Genomic DNA, 20279 nt, shown 5'->3' with positions numbered 1-20279 from the left:
TAACATTAAAGCTATAAATTAACAGCTATCAGTATTTAGGTCAATTTTAATATGTGGGAAGATGCTTTTTTGTTTCTAAATGAATAGTAATAAAAGGCTGCACTTACTGAGCATCCAAGGTGGCGCTCGAGCATGAGGGGCCCTAAGGCAACAGTTGGTTAAACAGGGGAAGCTTGGGCCCTGTCAGATATTCAGTAATCTAATGAAACCCAATGTTTCATAATTACACAGAACCTAGATCAATGAACAGTCCTGTGTTTGTGATTCAGTCAAGCACTTCCAGCTGCACATGGCTCTACAATTGGAATCACTTTGCACAAAGTTCATTAATCCTGGCCCATAAATTTAAAGATGGATTTTGAGAATTTAATTTATTTGGTCTCCAACTCATAAGCAACCATGGAAAACTCCAACAGATTGGGCAGCGTCTGTGGAGAGAAATCAGAATTAATATTTTGAGTCGAGTGACTCTCCCTCAGTACAGACCCGAAATGCTAACTCAGATTTCTCTCCACAGATGCTGCCAAACCGGCTGAGTTTTTCCAGCTATTTGTCTTTTTGTTGCTGATTCACAGCATCCATGGTTCTTTCCGTTTTCAGTCGTAAGAATCCATGTTCTTTAACCTCATTTTGATCCCATGCAGAGAGATCAAAATGCGTAATCTTCCCCAAAGTACAAATTCTCTTGGAAAAATGGGAGAGAGGGATAGGACTGAATCAAACTCTTGACACTAATGTTAGCTGTGCTACTCCGTTGGAGGTAAGGAAGGAAAGGGGAAGCTCACCCATGCTGAACCATTCTGTTCTATTTCCCAAAAGGCAACTGAAAAATCAGCATGAACTCAGGTCTATTGGGCCTTTCATGAAAATAGTTCAAAAGAACTGCAGACATTGTAAATCAGGAACAAGAACTGAAACTGGTGGAAAAGGCTCAGCGGGTTTGGCAGGGTCTGTGAAGAAAATATCAGAGTTAATGTTTCGGGTCTGGTGATCCTTCCCCAGAACTGAGCCTTTCCAACAACATCCATTTTGTTTCAGTTTTAGGGTTGGTAACCAGAAGGGACAAATTTAAGGCAAAAGAACTGGAGAGGAGATGATGATAGTCTGTTTTATGCCTGAAAGGGAAGTGGATGTAGTTTCAGTTGTGACATTTCAACAGCAACTGGAAAGCTATAAACAAAAAGATAAAATTGCAGCACTACAGAGACAAAGAGCAAAGGCAATGTGTTTAAGCCAAATGGCTTTTCCAAGAGATATACAGACACAATTAACGAAATAGGTCTTCCCTGGACTGACCTATTTTCTCTCTCTCTCTCTCTCTCTCTCTCTCTCTCTCTCTCTCTCTCTCTCTCTCTCCCCCCCCCCCCCCCCCCCCCCCCCCCACCAATACTCTCCTCTCTGCCTATCTTCTTTTCTCTCTATCTTCGGTCCGCCTCCCCCTCTCTCCCTATTTATTCCAGTTTCTTCTCCCCATCCCCCTCCACGATGAAGGGTCTAGGCCCGAAACGTCAGCTTTTGTGCTCCTGAGATGCTGCTTGGCCTGCTGTGTTCATCCAGCTCTACACTTTGTTATCTTGGATTCTCCAGCATCTGCAGGTCCAATTATCACCTACTAAATAGTCTCTTCTTTTGCTATACAAGTACCCATAAATGCACCCTCACCTTACTAAACAATGCTCCATATTATTAGTATATGTGCTTTAGAGGTGTCCCTTTATAAGATGATGCTGAACAGAAACTGAAGGCTGGTGAACGTAATGCCCGTTTCAAAAGTAATAGAATACTTCAAAGGTGAAGAACACTCCCACTCCATGAAGACATTAGAGGAGAAAGAGAGAATAAACAAGGAATTTAATTCTGGGAAAGCCCCACACAAAATTGCATCTTGCCCAATGTTCAAATGCAATTGTCATTTGCACACCCTTTACTAAAACAGAACTCAAAAACCGCAAAGTATTTTCAATGATTTCAGCAAAGAAAATAAGGATCTTTCTTCACCCTCCTAAAGGCCCCTTCTGCTGCATCAGAAGTTTTGCTGCCAAACTAATGAACAGATCACGTTTTCCCAAATGTTCTACCAGGCTAAAGAATCTAACAGCAGATACAGCACATTCTCTGCATCATTCCTTGTGCCAGCTCTTTGAAGCAGTCCAATTTAGTCCCACATCCCTGTTTTGCTCCCATAAGTCTTTAAATTGCTCCTCTTCAGGTATATATCCTCAAAGAAAAAGTTCTGGAAGATTCAAATGGACTTTACTTCCCCCACTCTTCCAGAAAGTGTTTAAGTCTTATTTATTCTCTGTGTCAGAATGATACTGTGGCAGGTCACAAACAGTCTACGAGAGGATAATCAACTTGAGGCGCCTTGGGCTTTTTAAAAATTGGAACAATAGAAGCAGCCCGAGTGGTGTGGTCAAGCTCTTACAGATACAGGAGTTTTAGCTTTCAGTAGTTGTTGCTGGGATCTCAGCAGGGTTAGAAGGCAGTGAATCTTCTTCTGGTGCTACATTCTCTGTATCTCAATTGTCTTTTGAAGGTCTTTCCTCCTGGATTGGAGAACTGCATGAGAGACAATCGGTTTCTGAATTTGCCTTTTTGCCAAGGGTGTGTTTGTGGGATGATACTATATTGGAGCAGTTAATCAATATTAATTACTGCATCTATCATTCTGTCAAGTTTTCCAATATAGTTGTTATTCCAAATTCTTCTTCATTTTGTTGCATTTTAACTACAGTGTTGGAATAAATTGTATTTTTCTTAACATTTGGTAGTTTGACCAATCAAACTATATCTGCGACACAACACCTCACATTTACTTTTGAAGTAAGAAAAAAATTAGGGTTTGGCTACCATCTTAATAATATTTTGAGGGGATCTAGATGGCCAAAAACGATGTAAAAAGAAAATGTACCTCTATTTCCTTGGCATCAATTTATCAATGACTTATAGTTATCTACCCACTAAACAGATGAAACAATTAACCATCAACTGCTCCATCAACACACTACAGAAGGTACTTGCTCTTAAGAAAAACACCAGTGCAGCCCTCCACATCACCACCAATGGTACCCTTATAGCTCAGCAGTTTGAATCAGGAATCAGGAATCAGGAATCAGGGAATGGTCCTCTAATTTTTTTGCAATACCAAACATCTCCAAGTACAACACATAATCTTGCCACTGCAAGCCAATTTGACTCAATAGTTCATCTATGTTTCTTTATGCTTCAGGGGAATGTGGGCTTTGCTGGCACTGGGTACCCCATGACAGAAGAGCTTCCTAAGCAGATGCAGAGGATAGTCAAGGGTCAATCATGTTGTTGTGGGCCTGGAGTCATGTGTAGGTGAGAGTGAATCATGATGGCAGATTTGAAGAACAGCAGTGGCCCAGATCTTTTTTTAAAACAGCAATTCGTAATATTTATTATAATATTTATCATGTCACCATTAACTGAATTTAAATTAAACCGACTGCCATAGTAGAATTTGAACCAATAGCTGCAGAACATTATCGTCAGGACTTCTGAATTAGCTACATTACCATTGTGACTTCATTGCTCCTTGCACTTGGAACCAAGAACCAATCCCTCCAGAGCACTACCAAATGTGTAGATGAGAGATGCCTTGCATTTTACTTTTGAATTTATGCCCTCCAGCTGCTCTTCTACTTACACTCTGATCATGAGAGGGATGAAAACTATCCAACTGTATTAAAAATCTATGCTTATGGGCTGGTTTACTTTATGAACATGCACCTGACAGACTTACCACTGAGAATAATTAGCGTACAGCCATCCCTGCTCTTTAATCTGTAATATTATAAGCGTTATGACCTGTAATCAGATTCCTCCAGCTAAAAATGGGATTGTGCCAATTCCCTTACCGTTAGCCAGTACTCAACACTAACCATATGTCATAGCAACAAAAGTTCATAGCCCTCGTATGTCACACAGGCAACTCAGCCATCTGGTCTGTACCACCCATTTATTAATTATGACAGATTCTTAATCCAGAGACTAATTCTGCTTTAAAGACAAACTGCAGGAAGTGGTACCACACTTCCTGGCCAGATGGAGATGATTGGATTATTTTGTTATCAATTACAGATCGCCCCGGATTAAACAACAATCCTCAACAAACAATACCTTGCTGCAGCAAACACCATTTTTAATCAAGAGACACTGTCACTATTCCAATAATTATCTCTATTGCTGCAATTTAGAAAGACTACATGAAATAGACTCTGCAGACTGTTTGCTGAGGTAATTATTTAAACAGACTCTCTGTGTGCTGAGTAATTAGTGTATTATAAAATGGATTGCTTGCTGGGAGTCCTGTTGTAAGGTCTCTCTGAACACTGCTCCTCTTCCACCTCACTGTCCGATAGACTGGGACAATAGACAAAGAGCTCCTTTCTGTACTGAGACACATTTAATGCTATCTTCTGGGTCACATCCTCCAATCAATTTATCACAAGCACCAGAAATGCATGACTGTTAATGGCATGATTCTTTGAATGTGGAATTTGTTTCTTAGTTAATTCATAAACTTTTATGAAGCTGTCTGACAGCAACGTGCAATTTGGAACTTTGTCATTTTCAGAACACCACATTACTTCAAATCATGGTAGTGTCAGGTACAAAGACTAATCCTTACCTCTTTGTGAAATGCTATTGCGTCATTGTAGTTCCCTAAAAGGTAATGCGTGTTACCGAGGTTACCATAGGCTCGGCCTTGAGCTGCCCGATCACCTAATTCTTGAACAATTTTAAGATTCATCCTGAAACGAAAAACAGACAAAAAGGATCACTAACAATGAAAACTAACAATGAGCCAAAAACTCATTTGAAAGGCAGTATCTTTTTATTTTCCGTACATTTGAGTGTGGGTTGAAATGGAAGCAGAACTGATTTAAAAACCAACAATTGCTCAAGGATTGGTGCACCTTTTAAAAGTGCATAGCATGACACTCATTGTAAGTCTTATTTACCGAGGTGCTTGTTCAAGCTGAAATTAAACCAAGTTTGAGAGATGAGCTACAGCCAAAGGACATGCACGATAGAAGCTTTGGACAGCGCCAAGAAACTGTTTGGTCTGCAGATTAGTGAGTAGTTACTGATGACAAAAAACTTTCTGCCTGCCAACAAACATATGATTGGCTTCTACGGAGGTGACCAGCTTGAGGTTGTGAAGGCCTTGATAGAAAACATCAGTGTCTGAAGGAGAAAAAGTTGGTTTTGCTCAGCAGTAAACAAAAAGCGCCTCATACTTGAACAAAGTCAGTTAATGTCCCCTTCCCAGTTTCTTGCAAGCTGTGACTTTTTTTATTGATAAAGACTTTTATAAATGTGTATCAGTCATTCGGCGCCTCCTGTAAAACAAATGGAAGTATCTGGAGGAGGAAGATTGTGAAGTAGTGTTCTCATTCACACAAGAATCGCACAGTGAACCCTCCAGTCAAGACAACAAATCTGCTTTCCCAGTCTTCCCCTCCTTGCATAACACCCAGATTTTTATTTTCCTGTCTGTATGCATGTGAATGGGGAGAGAGGGTGTAGGTTCAAGTCCCATCTGCTCCAGAGATCTATAATAATACCTGAAGAGGTTGATTAGAAAACATCAGAGACATGGGTCACGTTTTCAGTCAATCTGGGTACGAATGATAGGAAAGTCGGTGAATTCTGTTGACTTCTTCTCTGAAAAAAACCTTTAACTTTTGTGATGACTCTGAGAAAAGCATGATCTGATTTCCAGTACACTACCTCACTGAGGCGTAACACCTCATCATTCAAGCTAAGCTCAAGATTATATCTATCATTAAAAAAACTATACATTTAGTCGTCGGGTTTTGGGACTAATGAACTCCATGTAAAGTTCACGTTGTTTGTAACCATCATTTAAATCCAGACAGATTATAGCCTAGAAATTGCTTCCAAGTACATGATCAGCTTTCAAAGTTCATGAATAGCAATGCATAGGATTTGTCTAAGCAAACAGCTTGGATGGTCTGAACTAATGCAGTAGATTAAAGTGAGTTTAGAATTAGGCAATGCAGGCCTTTAAATTTGTAGAATGCTAGTAGCCATTTGATGTTTGCTGAAAAGTGGATTTCAAAACAGCCTGTGGAAAATCTTCCCTCTGAAGTATCCCGTGTGTATGTGTGTCTCTGATCATAATTCATGTATCGTAGAGGCTGTCAAAAAATGGTGCAAAGCAAAACCATTGGAGTGTTTTGTTGGATTAGCAAATAATGACAGTTCAGACTGATCCTCAAGATTGGTTGTGTGGGTCCAGATGAAAAGAGGGATGGGGCAGGAGAAAGAAAGCAAAAACCAAAGGAAAAATAAGAGGAGAACGAAAGGCAGAGAAGAAAAAGACAATAAAGGACATACGTTAAAGGCACATATCTCAGAAAACAACATTACTCCCGCTTCCTCCAAATTTGACTTTGTTAAGTCTTAAAACATGTGTGCAAGTTATGTTACAAAACACACAAACACCCAGCCTTCATAACAAAGTCAACTTTGAGAACACAAACTCAAAAAAGACACATCTTGTCTCAGGTCCCCCAAAAATGACGATTAGTTTTATAATTGGCAAGCCTCCTGGCTTTCTACCCAAGACCCAAATTTTCTCTTTTCTACACAACTTCATGAATGTTTTCTTTCCAGTTGAAGTCATGCAGATGTGGTCATGTGTGTGGCTAGACTCAGTGCTGGGTGGTTCCTTCTAATGACTGACTACTACGGTTTTGCTGTCAGCCTGAGGGATCCATGTGTTTTTCATTGAGAAGAGCCAAGACACAGCACAAGGGCTGAAAGACTTAGAGGGAAGTCCAGATAAATCAAGAAGTAATGACTATGTGACGCCAAGTCTTGGGCATTATGGGTGGGAGAAATGGTAGAATGGAAGAGGTAGAAGTCCCAAAACAGCAAGACTTGAGAGCGCAAAAGACATAAGGAATTCAGAATATTACAGATCCAGCTGTTTAAATAAGGAATGAAACAAGGACAAGGGAATAGCGGCAACTGACCTCACACTGAAACTCTAATTTTATTATTACCATTTCACGAATTCAAGATGCTGTAGTTCATTCCTGTGCAGCAGTCATTATACACATATTAGTTGGCATGTTGTCAAATCAAAACCAACAAAAAGTTGTGTTATTTAAAATTATTTCATTTAAACAGAAAGATGATTGAAAAAATGTCTGGGAATATTGAGAATTTATAACCTGTAAGACTGGGGACAAATTCGGTTGGGAATACGAAATTACTTCATGCTCCAGAAAAGGGCTAAATAATCTTCAGTGAGATCTTCATTAGGCTGGATCAAGAAGCTGAGTTCTCAATACATGCGAAGGATATATATTTTGAAAACCTGTCTCCATGACAACTTGAGTGAAAAAGACAGCATTCTTGCTGCTAAACCACAACCAAAATCTGGTGACGATTCGGCTTTTGCACTATTGACATACATGGGGCACTGACACTAGGAAGACTGATGACCTCGGAGTGCTAAGGTTGGTTGTTTTTCCACAGACAACAATTAAATTATTCGTTCTCTCAGAGGGTTGTGCTACTAAGGAAAACGGTGGATGTCGGGTCATTGATTTTCTTTTAAAAAGGGCAAGTACATTTATTTTTGTTACCAAGGGAATAAAATGGTAACTAGGAACAGACAGGAAAGATCAGCTTGTAACACAAACCATGATGTCATTGAATGACAGACCAGGCTCAAAGGGCTGAAAGGTCAATTTCTGCTCCTAGTTCGTACAAATTAAGCACACAATGTGATAAAGGACATTATAGGAAGAAGTGATAAACAAGCTAATTTTGGGTTAATGAAAACTGAAAGAACTGCCGATGCTGCAAATCAGGATCAAAAACAGAAGTTGCTGGAAAAGCTCAGCAGGTCTGGCAGCATCTGTGAAGAAAAAGATCAGAGTTAATGTTTCAGATCCAATGGCCCTTCCTCAGAATTGGTTTAATTTTGGGTTACACTTTGCAGCAAATACTTCCCTCCTGGTCTTTGGTAGCAAAGATACTGTCATTAGAACTGTCAATTGACAATATAATAGCGGGTATTAGGAACTGCGTCAAAATCTTCTCCAATCTGTTAGAAACCAAAGGTGTGAAAATGACCCAGAAAAAGGAGATATAAATTTTGATTACAAGCTACTAAATCTAACCGTTGGTGAATACACAAGTCTTATTTTTAAGAATGTCACGGGGCACCACTGATAAAATGGAAGGCGAGCACAGATGAAGGTTGGGGATGAGAGTGAACGGTTTATCGACGTTGTGGTTGGTTGGCTCGCTGAACAATAGATCATTATTCCGCAGATATTGCACTTCCCTGCTGGGTATCATCATCAGTGCAGCCTCCGATGAAGCGCTGTTGTGTTTTCCTGCCTGGTAATTAAACCCTGGTGTCTGTTCAGCTGGATTACCTCACTTCCAGCTTTCCTTTATAATGGACCTCGGAGTTTAAATACCAGGCGGGAAAACACAACAGTGCTTCATCGGAGGCTGCACTGATGATGTTAATCAGTGGGGTAATGAAATATTTGCAGAGCAACGAATCAGCTCAGTGAGCCAACCAACCACAACATCTACAACCCGAGCTACTAATCTACTCCAAAACCTTAGACAATTGACATTTTCTGAGGAAGCCATAATATTGTTTGACAAACACAGAGAATTGACACCGAATTTCAAAACGCAATATCAGTCTTGTGGACAAAGGTGAAAATCTCATTAAGGAGAGAACTGCTACTGCAGTGGAAGACATGAATTAAAAAAAACATACATTAAGTTTGGCAAACTTGGAATAAAAATCGTTTCCAGAGAAATCAGCCCAGAAGTCATCACTTTCAACCAACCATGAAAGAATGCACAAGAATGGAAAAGTTTCCAAATTGGTGAATAAATTTCACCCCTTCATCAGAAAGAGAACTGATGCTCAGCAACTTAGAGATCATTGTATGAACGAACATGAACAGCAAGAAGAACGAAAACCACTCCAGAACAAAGATTGTGAAGGTGACACAAAGTGTTGAGGTGTCCGTGAAGAAAACACTGAAATTTTCAAGACCAGTGACCATTCTTCAAAAAAAAGTGTCACTAGACTCGAAACTTTAACACTGCTTTCTCACCACAGATGCTGGCAGACCTGCTGTGTTTCTCCTGTAATTTATTTTTGTTTGCCTCAGATTGCAGTTGTTTGTTTCATTATACAAGAGTTTAAGTGTACTGTGGGAAGTAGCTTTGAAACAGCTCACACACAATGTGCTAACAGGCAGCAAAGCAAACTGAGTGTTTCTAAACTTGAACTGGTGTATTTACAAAATGAGATTAGTCCCACATGGTAAACCGAAGAAAAAGCAAGATTAAATATTTGTTTTAGAAAATAGATGCTCATATGTACAAAACAGATTGAAATCAGATTGCACTAGATCAGGAGCAACAGGTGCATTTACAGAAAATGCTAAAACACAGGTGGGGGGAAAAAGGATGGAAAGGTACATTGATAGAGTGAAATGTGAGAATGATAAATATAGATCAGCTCGTGCCTGCATTGCCATTCTATACAATATGTAAAGCAGGCCAAGACAGAAAGAGCAATTTTTCATATACAGCAGAATTTATACCTTAAACATATCACTTAATGAAGAAAAATGAATTATTTTGTTTGAAAAATGTTAAAACATGAAGTCAATGGTTTATGATTCATGTACTTCAATAGTTGGGGTTGGGGCGGGGCAGGGGCAGGAAGAGGAAGGAACAGACACTTACTACATCAGCAGCACAGACATTTGTCTCTTTGAGAACGGTAAAGGATAGTCCAGTGGCTTCCTTTCATTTTTGGCTTTTAATGGTAGCCTTGGGAGATTGAGAAACATGCCTCAGACAATACATGGCATCTGCGAACTGTTGGCATTGCTGGAACAAACCCTTCTCTCCACCAATCTAAAGAAACTCCAGGACAAGGATTCCCGTGCAAGAATAAACATCATAGAGTAATAGAGTCGAACAGTACAGAAACAGACCCTTCGGTCCAACCTGTCCATGCCGACCAGATATCCTAAATAAACCTAGTCCCACTTGCTAGCATTTGGCCCATATTCCTCCAAATCCTTCCTATTCATATACCCATCCAGATGTTCTTTAAGTATTATAATTGTACCAGCCTCCACCACTTCCTCTGGCAGGTCATTCCATACATGCACCACCCTCTGCCTAAAAAAAAAAACTGCCCCTTACATCCCTTCTGAATCTTTCCCCTCTCACCTTAAACCTATGCCCTCTAGTTTTGGACTCACCCACCCCAGGGTAAAAGGTCTCTCATGCTATTATAACCTCTATAAGGTTAGCCCTTAGCCTTCAACACTCCAGAGAAAACAGCCCCAGCCTATTCAGCCTATCCCTTTAGATTAAATACTCAACTCTGGGAACATCCTTGTACATCCTTCCTGGACCCTTTTAAGTTTCACAACATCCCTCTTGTAGCAGGGTGACCAGAATTGCATGCAGTATTCCAAAAGTGGCCGAATCTAATGTCCTGTACAGCCGAAACATGACCTCCCAACTCCTACACTCAATATACCTTCCAATAAAATCAAGAAGACCAAAGGCCACCTTCACTATCATGTCTACCTGTGACTCCACTTTCAAGGAACTATGAACCTGCACTCCAAGATCTCTCTGTTCAAAAACACTCTCCAGGACATTACAATTAAGTGTATAAGTCCTCCGATTTGCCTTTACAAAATGCAGCAGTTCACATTCGTCTAAATTATACTCCACCTGCCATTCCTTGGCTCATTGGACTACGTGATTGAGATCCCATCATACTCGGAGGTAACCTTCTTCGTGGTCAACTACACCTCCAATTTTAGTGTTTTCTGCAAACTTGCTGACCGTACCTCCTATACTCACGTCCAAATCGTTCATACAAATGATGAAAAGCAGTGGACCCAGCAATGATCCGTGTGGCACACCACTGGTCACAGACCTCCAGTGTGAAAAGCAACCCTCCACCACCACCCTCTGTCTTCTACCTTTGAGCCAGTTCTGCATCCAAAGGACTAATTCTTCTTTTATTCCATGTGAGCTAACCTTGCTGACAAGTCTACCAAAAGAAACCTTGATCAACGCCTTACTGAAGTCCACATAGATTGTGTCCACTGCTCTGCCCTCATCAATCCTCTTCACTACTTAACATAGAACATAGAACATAACAGCACAGTACAGGCCCTTCGGCCCTCGATGTTGTGCCGACCTGTTATACCGATCTCAAGCCCACCTAACCTACACTATTCCATGTACGTCCATATGCTCATCCAATGACGACTTAAATGTACCTAAAGTTGGCGAATCTACAACCGTTACAGGCATAGCGTTCCAATCCCTTACTACTCTCCGAGTAAAGAAACTACCTCTGACATCTGTCCTATATCTTTCAGCCCTCAATTTAAAGCTATGTCCCCTCATGCTCGCTGTCATCATCCTGGGAAAAAGGCTCTCCCTATCCACCCTATGTAACCCTCTGATTATTTTATATGTTTCAATGCTTCTTTAGAAAACTCAACCGAGTTAATGAGACATGCCTTCCCATGCTCAAAGCCATGTTGACTATCCCTAATCAGTCCTTGCCTTTCTACGTACATATAAATCATGTCCCTCAGGATTCCTTCCAATAACTTGTCCATTACTGATATCAGGCTCACCAGTCTATAGTCCTTTGGCTTTTCCTTACCAACTTTCTCAAACAGTAGCACCATATTAGCCAACCTCCAGTCTTGCAGAACCTCACCTGCGGCTATCAATGATACAAATATCTCAGCAAGGGACCCAGCAATCACTTCCCTAGTTTCCCATAGAGTTCTCGGGTACACCTGATCAGATAATGGGGATTTATCCATCTTTATGAGTTTTAAGACATCCAGCACCTCCTCCTCTGTAATATGGACATTTTTCAAGAGGTTACTGTTTTTTACTCCATGTTGTCTATCTTCCATATCCTTCTCCACAGTAAACACTGATGCAAATTATTTGTTTAGTATCTGCCCCATCTCCTACAGTTCCACACATAGGTGGTCTCGCTGATCTTTAAGGAGCCCAACTCTCTCCCCAGTTATCCTTCTGTTCTTAATGCATTTGTGGAATCCCTTTGGATTCTCCTTAAACCTATTTGCCAAAGCTTTCTCATGTCCCCTTTTTGCCCTCCTGATTCCCCTCTTAAGTATACTCCTACTGCCTTTATGGGGATATCAGGATTCATTTGAATTCTGCTGTCTCTACCTGAGATGTTTCTTCCTTATTCTTGACTAAGACCTCAATTTCTTTACTCATCCAGCATTCCCTACACCTACCGGCCTTGCCCCTTACCCTAACAAGAAAATACTGTCCCCGGATTCTGGTTATCCTAGGAAGAAATGATAAGTGGATTACAGGCAGTGAAAGAAAGGAGGAAATCAATTTGAAAACTTCCATCTATTTGGGACATATCACATCCATTATATGCCCTAATGCACGTAACTAGTAAAACTTTTTTAACACGTAGGTGCACAATTTTCTTTCTGAGTAATCTGTAATGGTCTCATTCAGTGAAGAAGGGAATTGCATTGTAGTCAGATATCTAGTAGTTTACTTCTACTTTCAAACATAATCCATTACAAAATCAATTTGCATTTATATTCTGTCTTTGATAACACAGACATTCCAAGGCCCTTCATAGGAGTTATCAAATAAAAAATCAAAAGGACAGAAGCAGACTTAAGATTGGCACAGTAACTCAATGGTTAGCACTGCTGCCTCACAGTGCCAGTGAGCCGGGTTCGATCCAGGCCTTGGGTGGCTCTGTGTGGAATACACACATCTGCATGGGTATCTTCCAGGTGTTCCAATTTCCTCTCACAGTCCAATATGTAGGTTAGGTGGATTGGCCATGTTAAACTGCCCATAGTGTCTAGGGCTGTGCAGATTAGGTGGTAAATGCAGGATTACAAGGATAGGATAAGATACTGTCTGGAGGGTCAGTGTAGACTTGATGGGCTGAATGGCCTCTATCTGCACTGTAGGGATTATAAAAGAGCAAAGCAATCTCTGTGCTCATTTGGATGGAGGTTAGGACAGCTGGTAAGATTATAGGGTGTACAACATGGAAAAACAGATGCACACTGGAGAGATTTAGGGGATGCCTGCCCGAATTTAGGGCCAAACAGAGATATCCACTCCTGTGGAATCATTAAAATGGGGATGGGGAAGGATGCTCGAATTGGAGTGCAAAGATCCAAACAATGGTTACAGGGTGGGATGGGTGGAAGGTGGTCAGAAGGCCATGAGAGGACTCGAAAATGAGAATGAGAATGAAAATGTTAAAAGCAACGCAATGCTGAAAGTGGAAGTCGAACAGTAGAGGCTAAAACAGGTGAAAGGCACTTGCGTGAGTTCAGCAGCAGAGTTTTGGAAGAGATGAGGCTTGTGGAGGAAATCAAGATTCACAATACATAGATAACAAAGTGTGAAGCTGGTTGAACACAGCGGGCCAAGCAGCATCTCAGGAGCACAAAAGCTGGCTGATGAGGGGTCTAGGCCCGAAACATCAGCTTTTGTGCTCCTGAGATGCTGCTTGGCCTGCTGTGTTCATCCAGCTTCACACTTTGTTATCTTGGATTCTCCAGCATCTGCAGTTCTCTATCTCTCCACAATACGTACGCAGCACCTGATAACAGAGCTTTAATTGAATTTATGTCCTCAATGGAAAGACATTCTGAACGCACTGCCACATTTCAAAGATGATTCCGACATACTCTGTGAACCAAATGCCCTTGGTTTATATTTTAAAAAGACATTAATGTTATCTTCAGTGCAAATTCTTTAGGTTGGAACTGCTCCGATCCACTATGTGAAAAAGCAGTCTGGCTACTGAAAATAAGCTATAAAAGCTAGGAACTTCAATGCTCTCAATTCTCAGGATGTGGGTGGTGCTTTCTAGGTCAGTACTTCCTTACATCCCTGGCTGCGCTCTCGGTTGGTGTCATTACCTTAATCAAATGGTGGTAAGCTATCTTCTTAAACACAAGGCCATTAGCTCGGTACATCTGAACAGCTTGCTAGGCTTTACTGAGAATGAGTAAAAGTGAGTCACATTGCTAGGGGTCTTGTCACACAGGTGCTGCAAAGGGTAAGGACAGCAAATTTCACAGATGTTAGGCAGATGGGTTTTAATGTCTATCTGGTTGCCACATAGTCACTATGATAGAAACTAACTTTGTTTGTTTTCAAATTAATTTAATAACACAGTTCAAATTCTCCACCATTGTCATGGTGGAATTTGAACTCATGTTTCTGGATCATTCGTACATGTCTGTGGATTACCTGTTCTGTAATACACACATGATATTATCATACCCTGAGGTTAGCTCAGTTGGCAAGATGACTAGAGTAGGGTGCAGAATAAAGTGTGGGTTCAAGTCCCATACCAGTTTCGAGACCCTGCCTCCTCAACTGACCAACACTGTGGAGTAGTTACAAAAAAAGAGAAATTACTGGAAAAACTCAACAAGTCTGGCAGCATCTGGGGAGAACTTTCTGGATATGTTCTGAAGGGTAACTGAACCTGAAACATTAACTCTGCTTTCCACAGATGCAGCCAGACTAGCTGAGTTTTTCCAGCAACTTCTGTTTTTATTTCTGACTTCTAGCATCTGCAGTTCTTTGTTTTATTTTGTATTGTGGAGTGGTTACCCTGAAGTGAGGGCGGGGCATCTCTATTTCTCACTAATCTTCAGTTTACAGTGAAGCGTACAGAGTGAGGATAAAATTACTTTTACTTTGCTTACTCTAAGTGACGTATGGTAGGGCAGCTCAGCAAAATGCAACGTTTATGCTGTAAACAGTGGGGAGTCGTACACACCTCAATGAACTGAGGAGAACCTACTGACAGAAGAGTCACCAGCTGCACAAGCTTGAACTCTGGGTTTTTGGAGCTCTGAGAGGCAGCTGCAGTCACTGCGGTGCATCCCTGAGGCAGAGGACCACATAATTAGTGCATTCAGAGAGGTGGTTACACCACAAATTAGAGACAAGCAGGCAGATAGGGACTGGGTCATCGCCAGACACAGAGCAGTCAGGGAGTAGCAGGAAGCCCCAGAAGTCCTGCTCATAACCAGTTCTCCATAATGGATGATGGAGAAAGCAAGGGCATCTCAGAATAGTGCAGCAAGTTCCGAGCCAGTGATACCACAGGGACCCAATGGTAACAGAAATTAAAGAATCTCTACTGTGTGAAAGCAGGCTGTTCAGTCCATTGAGCCCTCACCAACCCTCTGAACAGCATTTCACCAAGACCCCTTGCCTATCTCTGTAACTGTCCCTTTCCATCACTGACCTACCTAAACTTTATATCTCTGGACATTGCAGGGCAACTTCCCAAGGCCAAATCTATGTAACCTGCACATCTTTGGATTGTGGGAGAAAACCAGAATACCCAGAGGAAAGCCACACAGACACAGGGAGAATGTGCAAACTCCACACAGTCACCTGAAGGTGGAATCAAACCCAGGTCCCTGGTGCAGAGAGGCAGCATTGCTAACCACTAAGCCACCATGCCATCCCTGTACAGCAGTGAAGGATGGAGAGTGGAAGGATATTTTTAGTTAGGGTAACAGACACACATTTCTGTGTTTGTCGATGTCACTCCAGGATGGTTTTTTGCCTCTGTGATGCCAGGGTCTGGAACCGGGCAGCTGCGTGACACTTTTCCAAGGAGGGAGAACAAGCAGAGGTTGTAATTACCAATGTGGACCACAAAGTAGCGAAGTCAGGGAATGTGATCCAGCAATCAGATTTTGAGAAGTTAGGTAGAAAATTATCAAGAAATACCTTGGACATAGTAATCTCTGGGTTTCTCCTAGTAAATGTAGAAGGATAAGGCAGTTGAATATGTTGCTGCAAAGATGGTGCAGGAGGGAGGGCTTTAGACCCCTGGAAAACTGGGACTGGCTCTGGGAAGATGACATCTGTACAAGCCAGACAGTTTGTTGCTGAATGGAATTGGGACAAAGTTCCTTGTGAGGCACTTTACTGGTGCTGCTGGGAGGGGTGAAACGTAACTTGGCAGGGATGTAAGAAGCAAGAGAGAAAATTAGACAGCAATACCAGGGCACACAAAATGCTTTGAGAGATGAATAACAGGGAGGTTACAACCTAACGCTATTATCACTAGACTATTAATCCAAATTTAGGTATGCTCTGGTGACCCAGGTTCAAAACTGGATACTGAATTCAAAACAAATCTGGAATTAAGTGTCTAATAATGACGACGAAACCATTGTTGGTTGCTGGAAAAACTCATCTGGCTCACCACTGGCCTTTAGGGAGGGAAACTGCCATCCTTACCTGGTCTGACCTCCTGACCCACAGCAATGTAGCTGACTCTTAACTGCCCTCTGGGCAATTAGGGATGGGCAACAAATGCTGGCCTGGCCAGTGACGCTTGTGAAGAATTTAAAAATAAAACACTAGAGAATAGAAAGTCATAAGTTGAAGCCAGAGTAAAGGAGAAAGCAATGAAGTTTAAACCAGGGTCACTGAGCATGTAAGCGAACGCCAGGAGTCTGGTTAAGAAGATTGGGAAGTTACAAGCACAGATTGTCACATGGGATTGTGATGTTTTAGTGATGAGAGAGATCTGGCTCGATGAAGGGCAGGGCTGGGTGATAAATAATCCTGGTTATAAGGTATTCAGAAAGCATCTGAAAGGCTAAGATGGAGGGGTGGCAGTACTAGTTAAGGAAAACATTGCAGTGCTGAAGGTCTCACAGGGTTTGAGAACAGAATCAAATTTGGCCAGTGCTAAGGAATAAGGCTGCAGCTAATCTAACATTGACCTGTTAATCTATACACCACCAACTGAAGGTGAGGTGTAAAGGAACAAATCTGCAAGGAAATTACAGAGCCGTTTCAGGGATTAAGGAGATATGTTCCCAAAAAAGGAAAGGTTGGACAAACCAGTGTTCCCTGCATGACAAAACGGATGGTGTACAAGTTAGAGAAGAAAAAGTACAGTTATGACCTGAATCAAGTTGTAAACACAATCGAGAAGTAAGCTGAATACAGAAGGTTCAGCATGGAAGTGGGAAAGATGATAGAGAAGCAAGGAGGGTTGATGAGAAAAAAAGAGCAGGCTAGTACAAAGGAAAATCCTAAAGTCTTCTAGAAAGACAAAACCTGTAAAAATGTGGTAAAAGGTGAGCAGGGCCTGATTAGGGACAGAGAGGCAAGAGACTTGGCTGATATATTAAATGAATACTTTGCATCTGTCTTTACCTCTGAGACAGATGATGCACAGTTCGTAGAAACTCTATCAATAGAAGGGTTTAAAATTGATAAAGAAGTGGCATTGGGCAAACTGTCCCCTTAAAATTAATCAGACATCAGGGGTGGGATGAGACTGAATATCAAAGGAAGTGGAAGGGGAAAAATTCATGTATCTGTCTAGATACATCTTAAATGACACTATCATGCCTCTGCCTCTGTGCAGATTCATGGCCATAACCTTGTAATCTTCTCTGTATTCAATGGTGCCCAGGGGATTGGCGATTTGCAAACATTATTGCCTTGTTCAAAAAAATGTTGTAAAGATAAATCCAGTAATTACATGCCAGTTAGTTCATCTTCAGTGGTGTGGAAACTGCTGGAAACATTTAATCCAATCCCTACAGTGTGGAAGTAGGCCATTCAGTCCATTGGCTGACGCCGACCCTCCAAACAGTATCCCATCCAGTCCAACTCCCCTATCTTATCCCTGTAACCTTGCATTTCCTATGGCTTTAATCCACTTAGCCTGCACATCTTTGGACCGTGAGGGGAAACTGGAGCACCCGCAGCAAACCCACACAGGGAAGGGGACACGTAAACTCCACATAGACAGTCACCGAGGGTGGAATTGAACCCCAGGCATCAATGCTGTGAGGCAGCAGTACTAACCATTGAGCTACCCAGGTATTATTTGAGGTAGAATTAATAGTCACATAGAAAAATGTAGGATACAAAGAACAAAGAAAATTACAGCACCGGAACAGACCCTTCGGCCCTCCAAGCCTGAGCCAATCCAGATCCTCCATCTAAACCTATTTTCTAAGGATCTGTATCCTTCTGCTCCCTGCCCATTCACGTATCTGTCTAGATACACCTTAAATGACACTATCATATCCGCCTCTACCACCTCCTCTTCCTAATGCTTAGGAAGAATTAGCATGGATTTGTTAGGAGAAAGTCAAATCTGAATAACTTGAAATTTTTTTTTGGAAGAGTTGACAGAGAGGGTTGATGACAGCAATGTTGATAGTGTGTGCCTCATGGAGTGAAACGACCAGCAGTAACATGTACACAAAACTGGGTGAGTAATAGGTAACATAGTAATGTTTAATGCATATTTTTCATAATGGAGGGAGGATTGGAATGGAGTTCTCCAGATGTTAGTATTGGGACCCTCACTTTACCTCATATACATCTTGTTGTGCAAGGAGCAATTTCAAGTTTTGTGGGCAATATAATGACTTGGGAACATTGTAAACCACATGAAGGCAAGTGCTTAACTCCAAAAGGCAGAGGGTAGACAACTGCCAGATAAACTCTAATGCAGAGAAGTTTGAGGTGATACGTTGTGGTACAAAGAACAAGAAGAAACATGAGGCAACGAAAAGGTGCTATTCTAAAGGGGATGCAGGAGCAGAGACATAGGGTACATGTGTGCATAAGTCAGTAAAGATGGTAGAACAGGGAGACAGAACAATTTTAAAAAAAAGAATATTCTGGGTTTAATTTACTGGGGCTTAACATATAATGGCAAAAAGGTTACACTGAAATTTTATCAGGCATCATTTATACCTCAGCTGGAGCAGTGTGCATAATTTTTGGTGCCACATTTTAGAAAGGATGTCAACACATTGGAGAGAACACAGAAGAAGTTTACAGTAGTGGTTCCAGGAATAAGAAATCTCCATTATGAGGGTAGTTTGAAGAAACTGGGACCATTTTCCTAGGAGGTGGGCTATGGCTTTGATAGATGTTTGTGAAATCACAACAGGTCAGAGGAGATGGGGAGAAAGCTTGTAGAGGCTTTGGTGGTGATCTTTCAGGAATCACTGGAGTCAGGGAGAGTCCCAGGGGACAGGTAAATTGATCATGTGATGCCCCTGTTTAAGAAGGGAGGAAGTTATAGGTGGGTTAGCCTGACCCCAATTGATGGCAAGATTTGAGAGCCCATCAAGGATGAGATTGCAGAGTACTTGGATGAGCATGCTAAGATAGGACAAAGTTAGCATGGCTTTGTCAAGGGGAAGTCATGCCTGGTAAATCTGTTAAATTCTTTCAGGAGGTAACAAGTGAGTTAGACAAAGGAGAGCCATGGGTATATTTGGGTTTCTGGAATGCCTTTGTCAATTGAACCAGCATGTTGATCTTAAGTGAATTCTGAACTAGGTCTCCCAGGTCTCTATGAGATTCCAATTTCTGAAACTTTTCCCCGGCTCTTTTCTTCCTACCAACATGCATTTCCCACATTGTATTCCACTCCACTTCACTGCCCAGACTCCCAGCCGGTCCAAGTCTTTCTGCAGCCTCCTTGCTTCCTCAACACAAACTGTCCCTCCATCTATTTTTGTATCATCTGCAAACCCAGCAACAATGCTCTCAGTTCCTTCGTCCACATCATCAATGTATAGCATGAGTATCAGGTCCCTGTGGAGTTCCAATAGCTCACTGGCTGCCAGAAAAAGACCTCTATCTCTACTCTCTGCCTTCTGCCAGTCAACCAATCCTCTATCCATGTCAGTATCTCGCACCTAAAACCATGGGCTCTTATCTTATTTATGAGCCTCCTGTGAGGCATGGCATAAGAGCTGACCCATTTAGAACTGAGATTAGGAGGAATATATTCAGCCAGTGAATGGTTAATCTGTGATACTCGGCCACAGAGAGCCGTAGAGGCCAAGTCATTGACTGTATTTAAGCCAGAGATAGATAGGTTTTTGATTAGTAAGGGGATCAAAGGTTACAGAGAGATGGCAGGAGAATGGAGCTGACAAATATATCAGCCATGATCAGATGGGGGAGCAGATTCAATATGCCAAATGGCCTAATTTTGATCCTGTATGTTGTGGGCTTATGGTCTAAATATTTGGATTCAAAATATTGGAGTTCAGGCAATCACATTTTGTGGGTTCCAGCTACTACATTTGGAGCTCAAGGTCTGTTAGTTTTGCAATGAG

The 20279-nt window shown here is 41.6% G+C and overlaps 1 protein-coding gene across 9 annotated transcripts in view; it reads right to left on the bottom strand.

Moving 5' to 3' along the window:
• The window catches only part of gpsm1b (G protein signaling modulator 1b), a 233111-nt gene that overhangs the window by 128864 nt on the left and 83968 nt on the right, over positions 1-20279 (bottom strand). For all 9 annotated transcript variants that reach the window (XM_048559204.2, XM_048559205.2, XM_048559206.2 and 6 more), the window contains one exon: positions 4655-4778. In XM_048559204.2, coding sequence (XP_048415161.1) covers positions 4655-4778 — 124 coding nt within the window. The remainder of the gene's footprint in view (positions 1-4654; positions 4779-20279) is intronic.

The sequence above is a fragment of the Stegostoma tigrinum genome, chromosome 29, assembly GCF_030684315.1.
Source record: "Stegostoma tigrinum isolate sSteTig4 chromosome 29, sSteTig4.hap1, whole genome shotgun sequence".
Classification (NCBI taxonomy): Eukaryota; Metazoa; Chordata; class Chondrichthyes; order Orectolobiformes; family Stegostomatidae; genus Stegostoma; species Stegostoma tigrinum.
The sequence above is the reverse complement of the archived record's forward strand: the minus strand, read 5'-3'. Positions and strand labels throughout refer to the sequence as shown.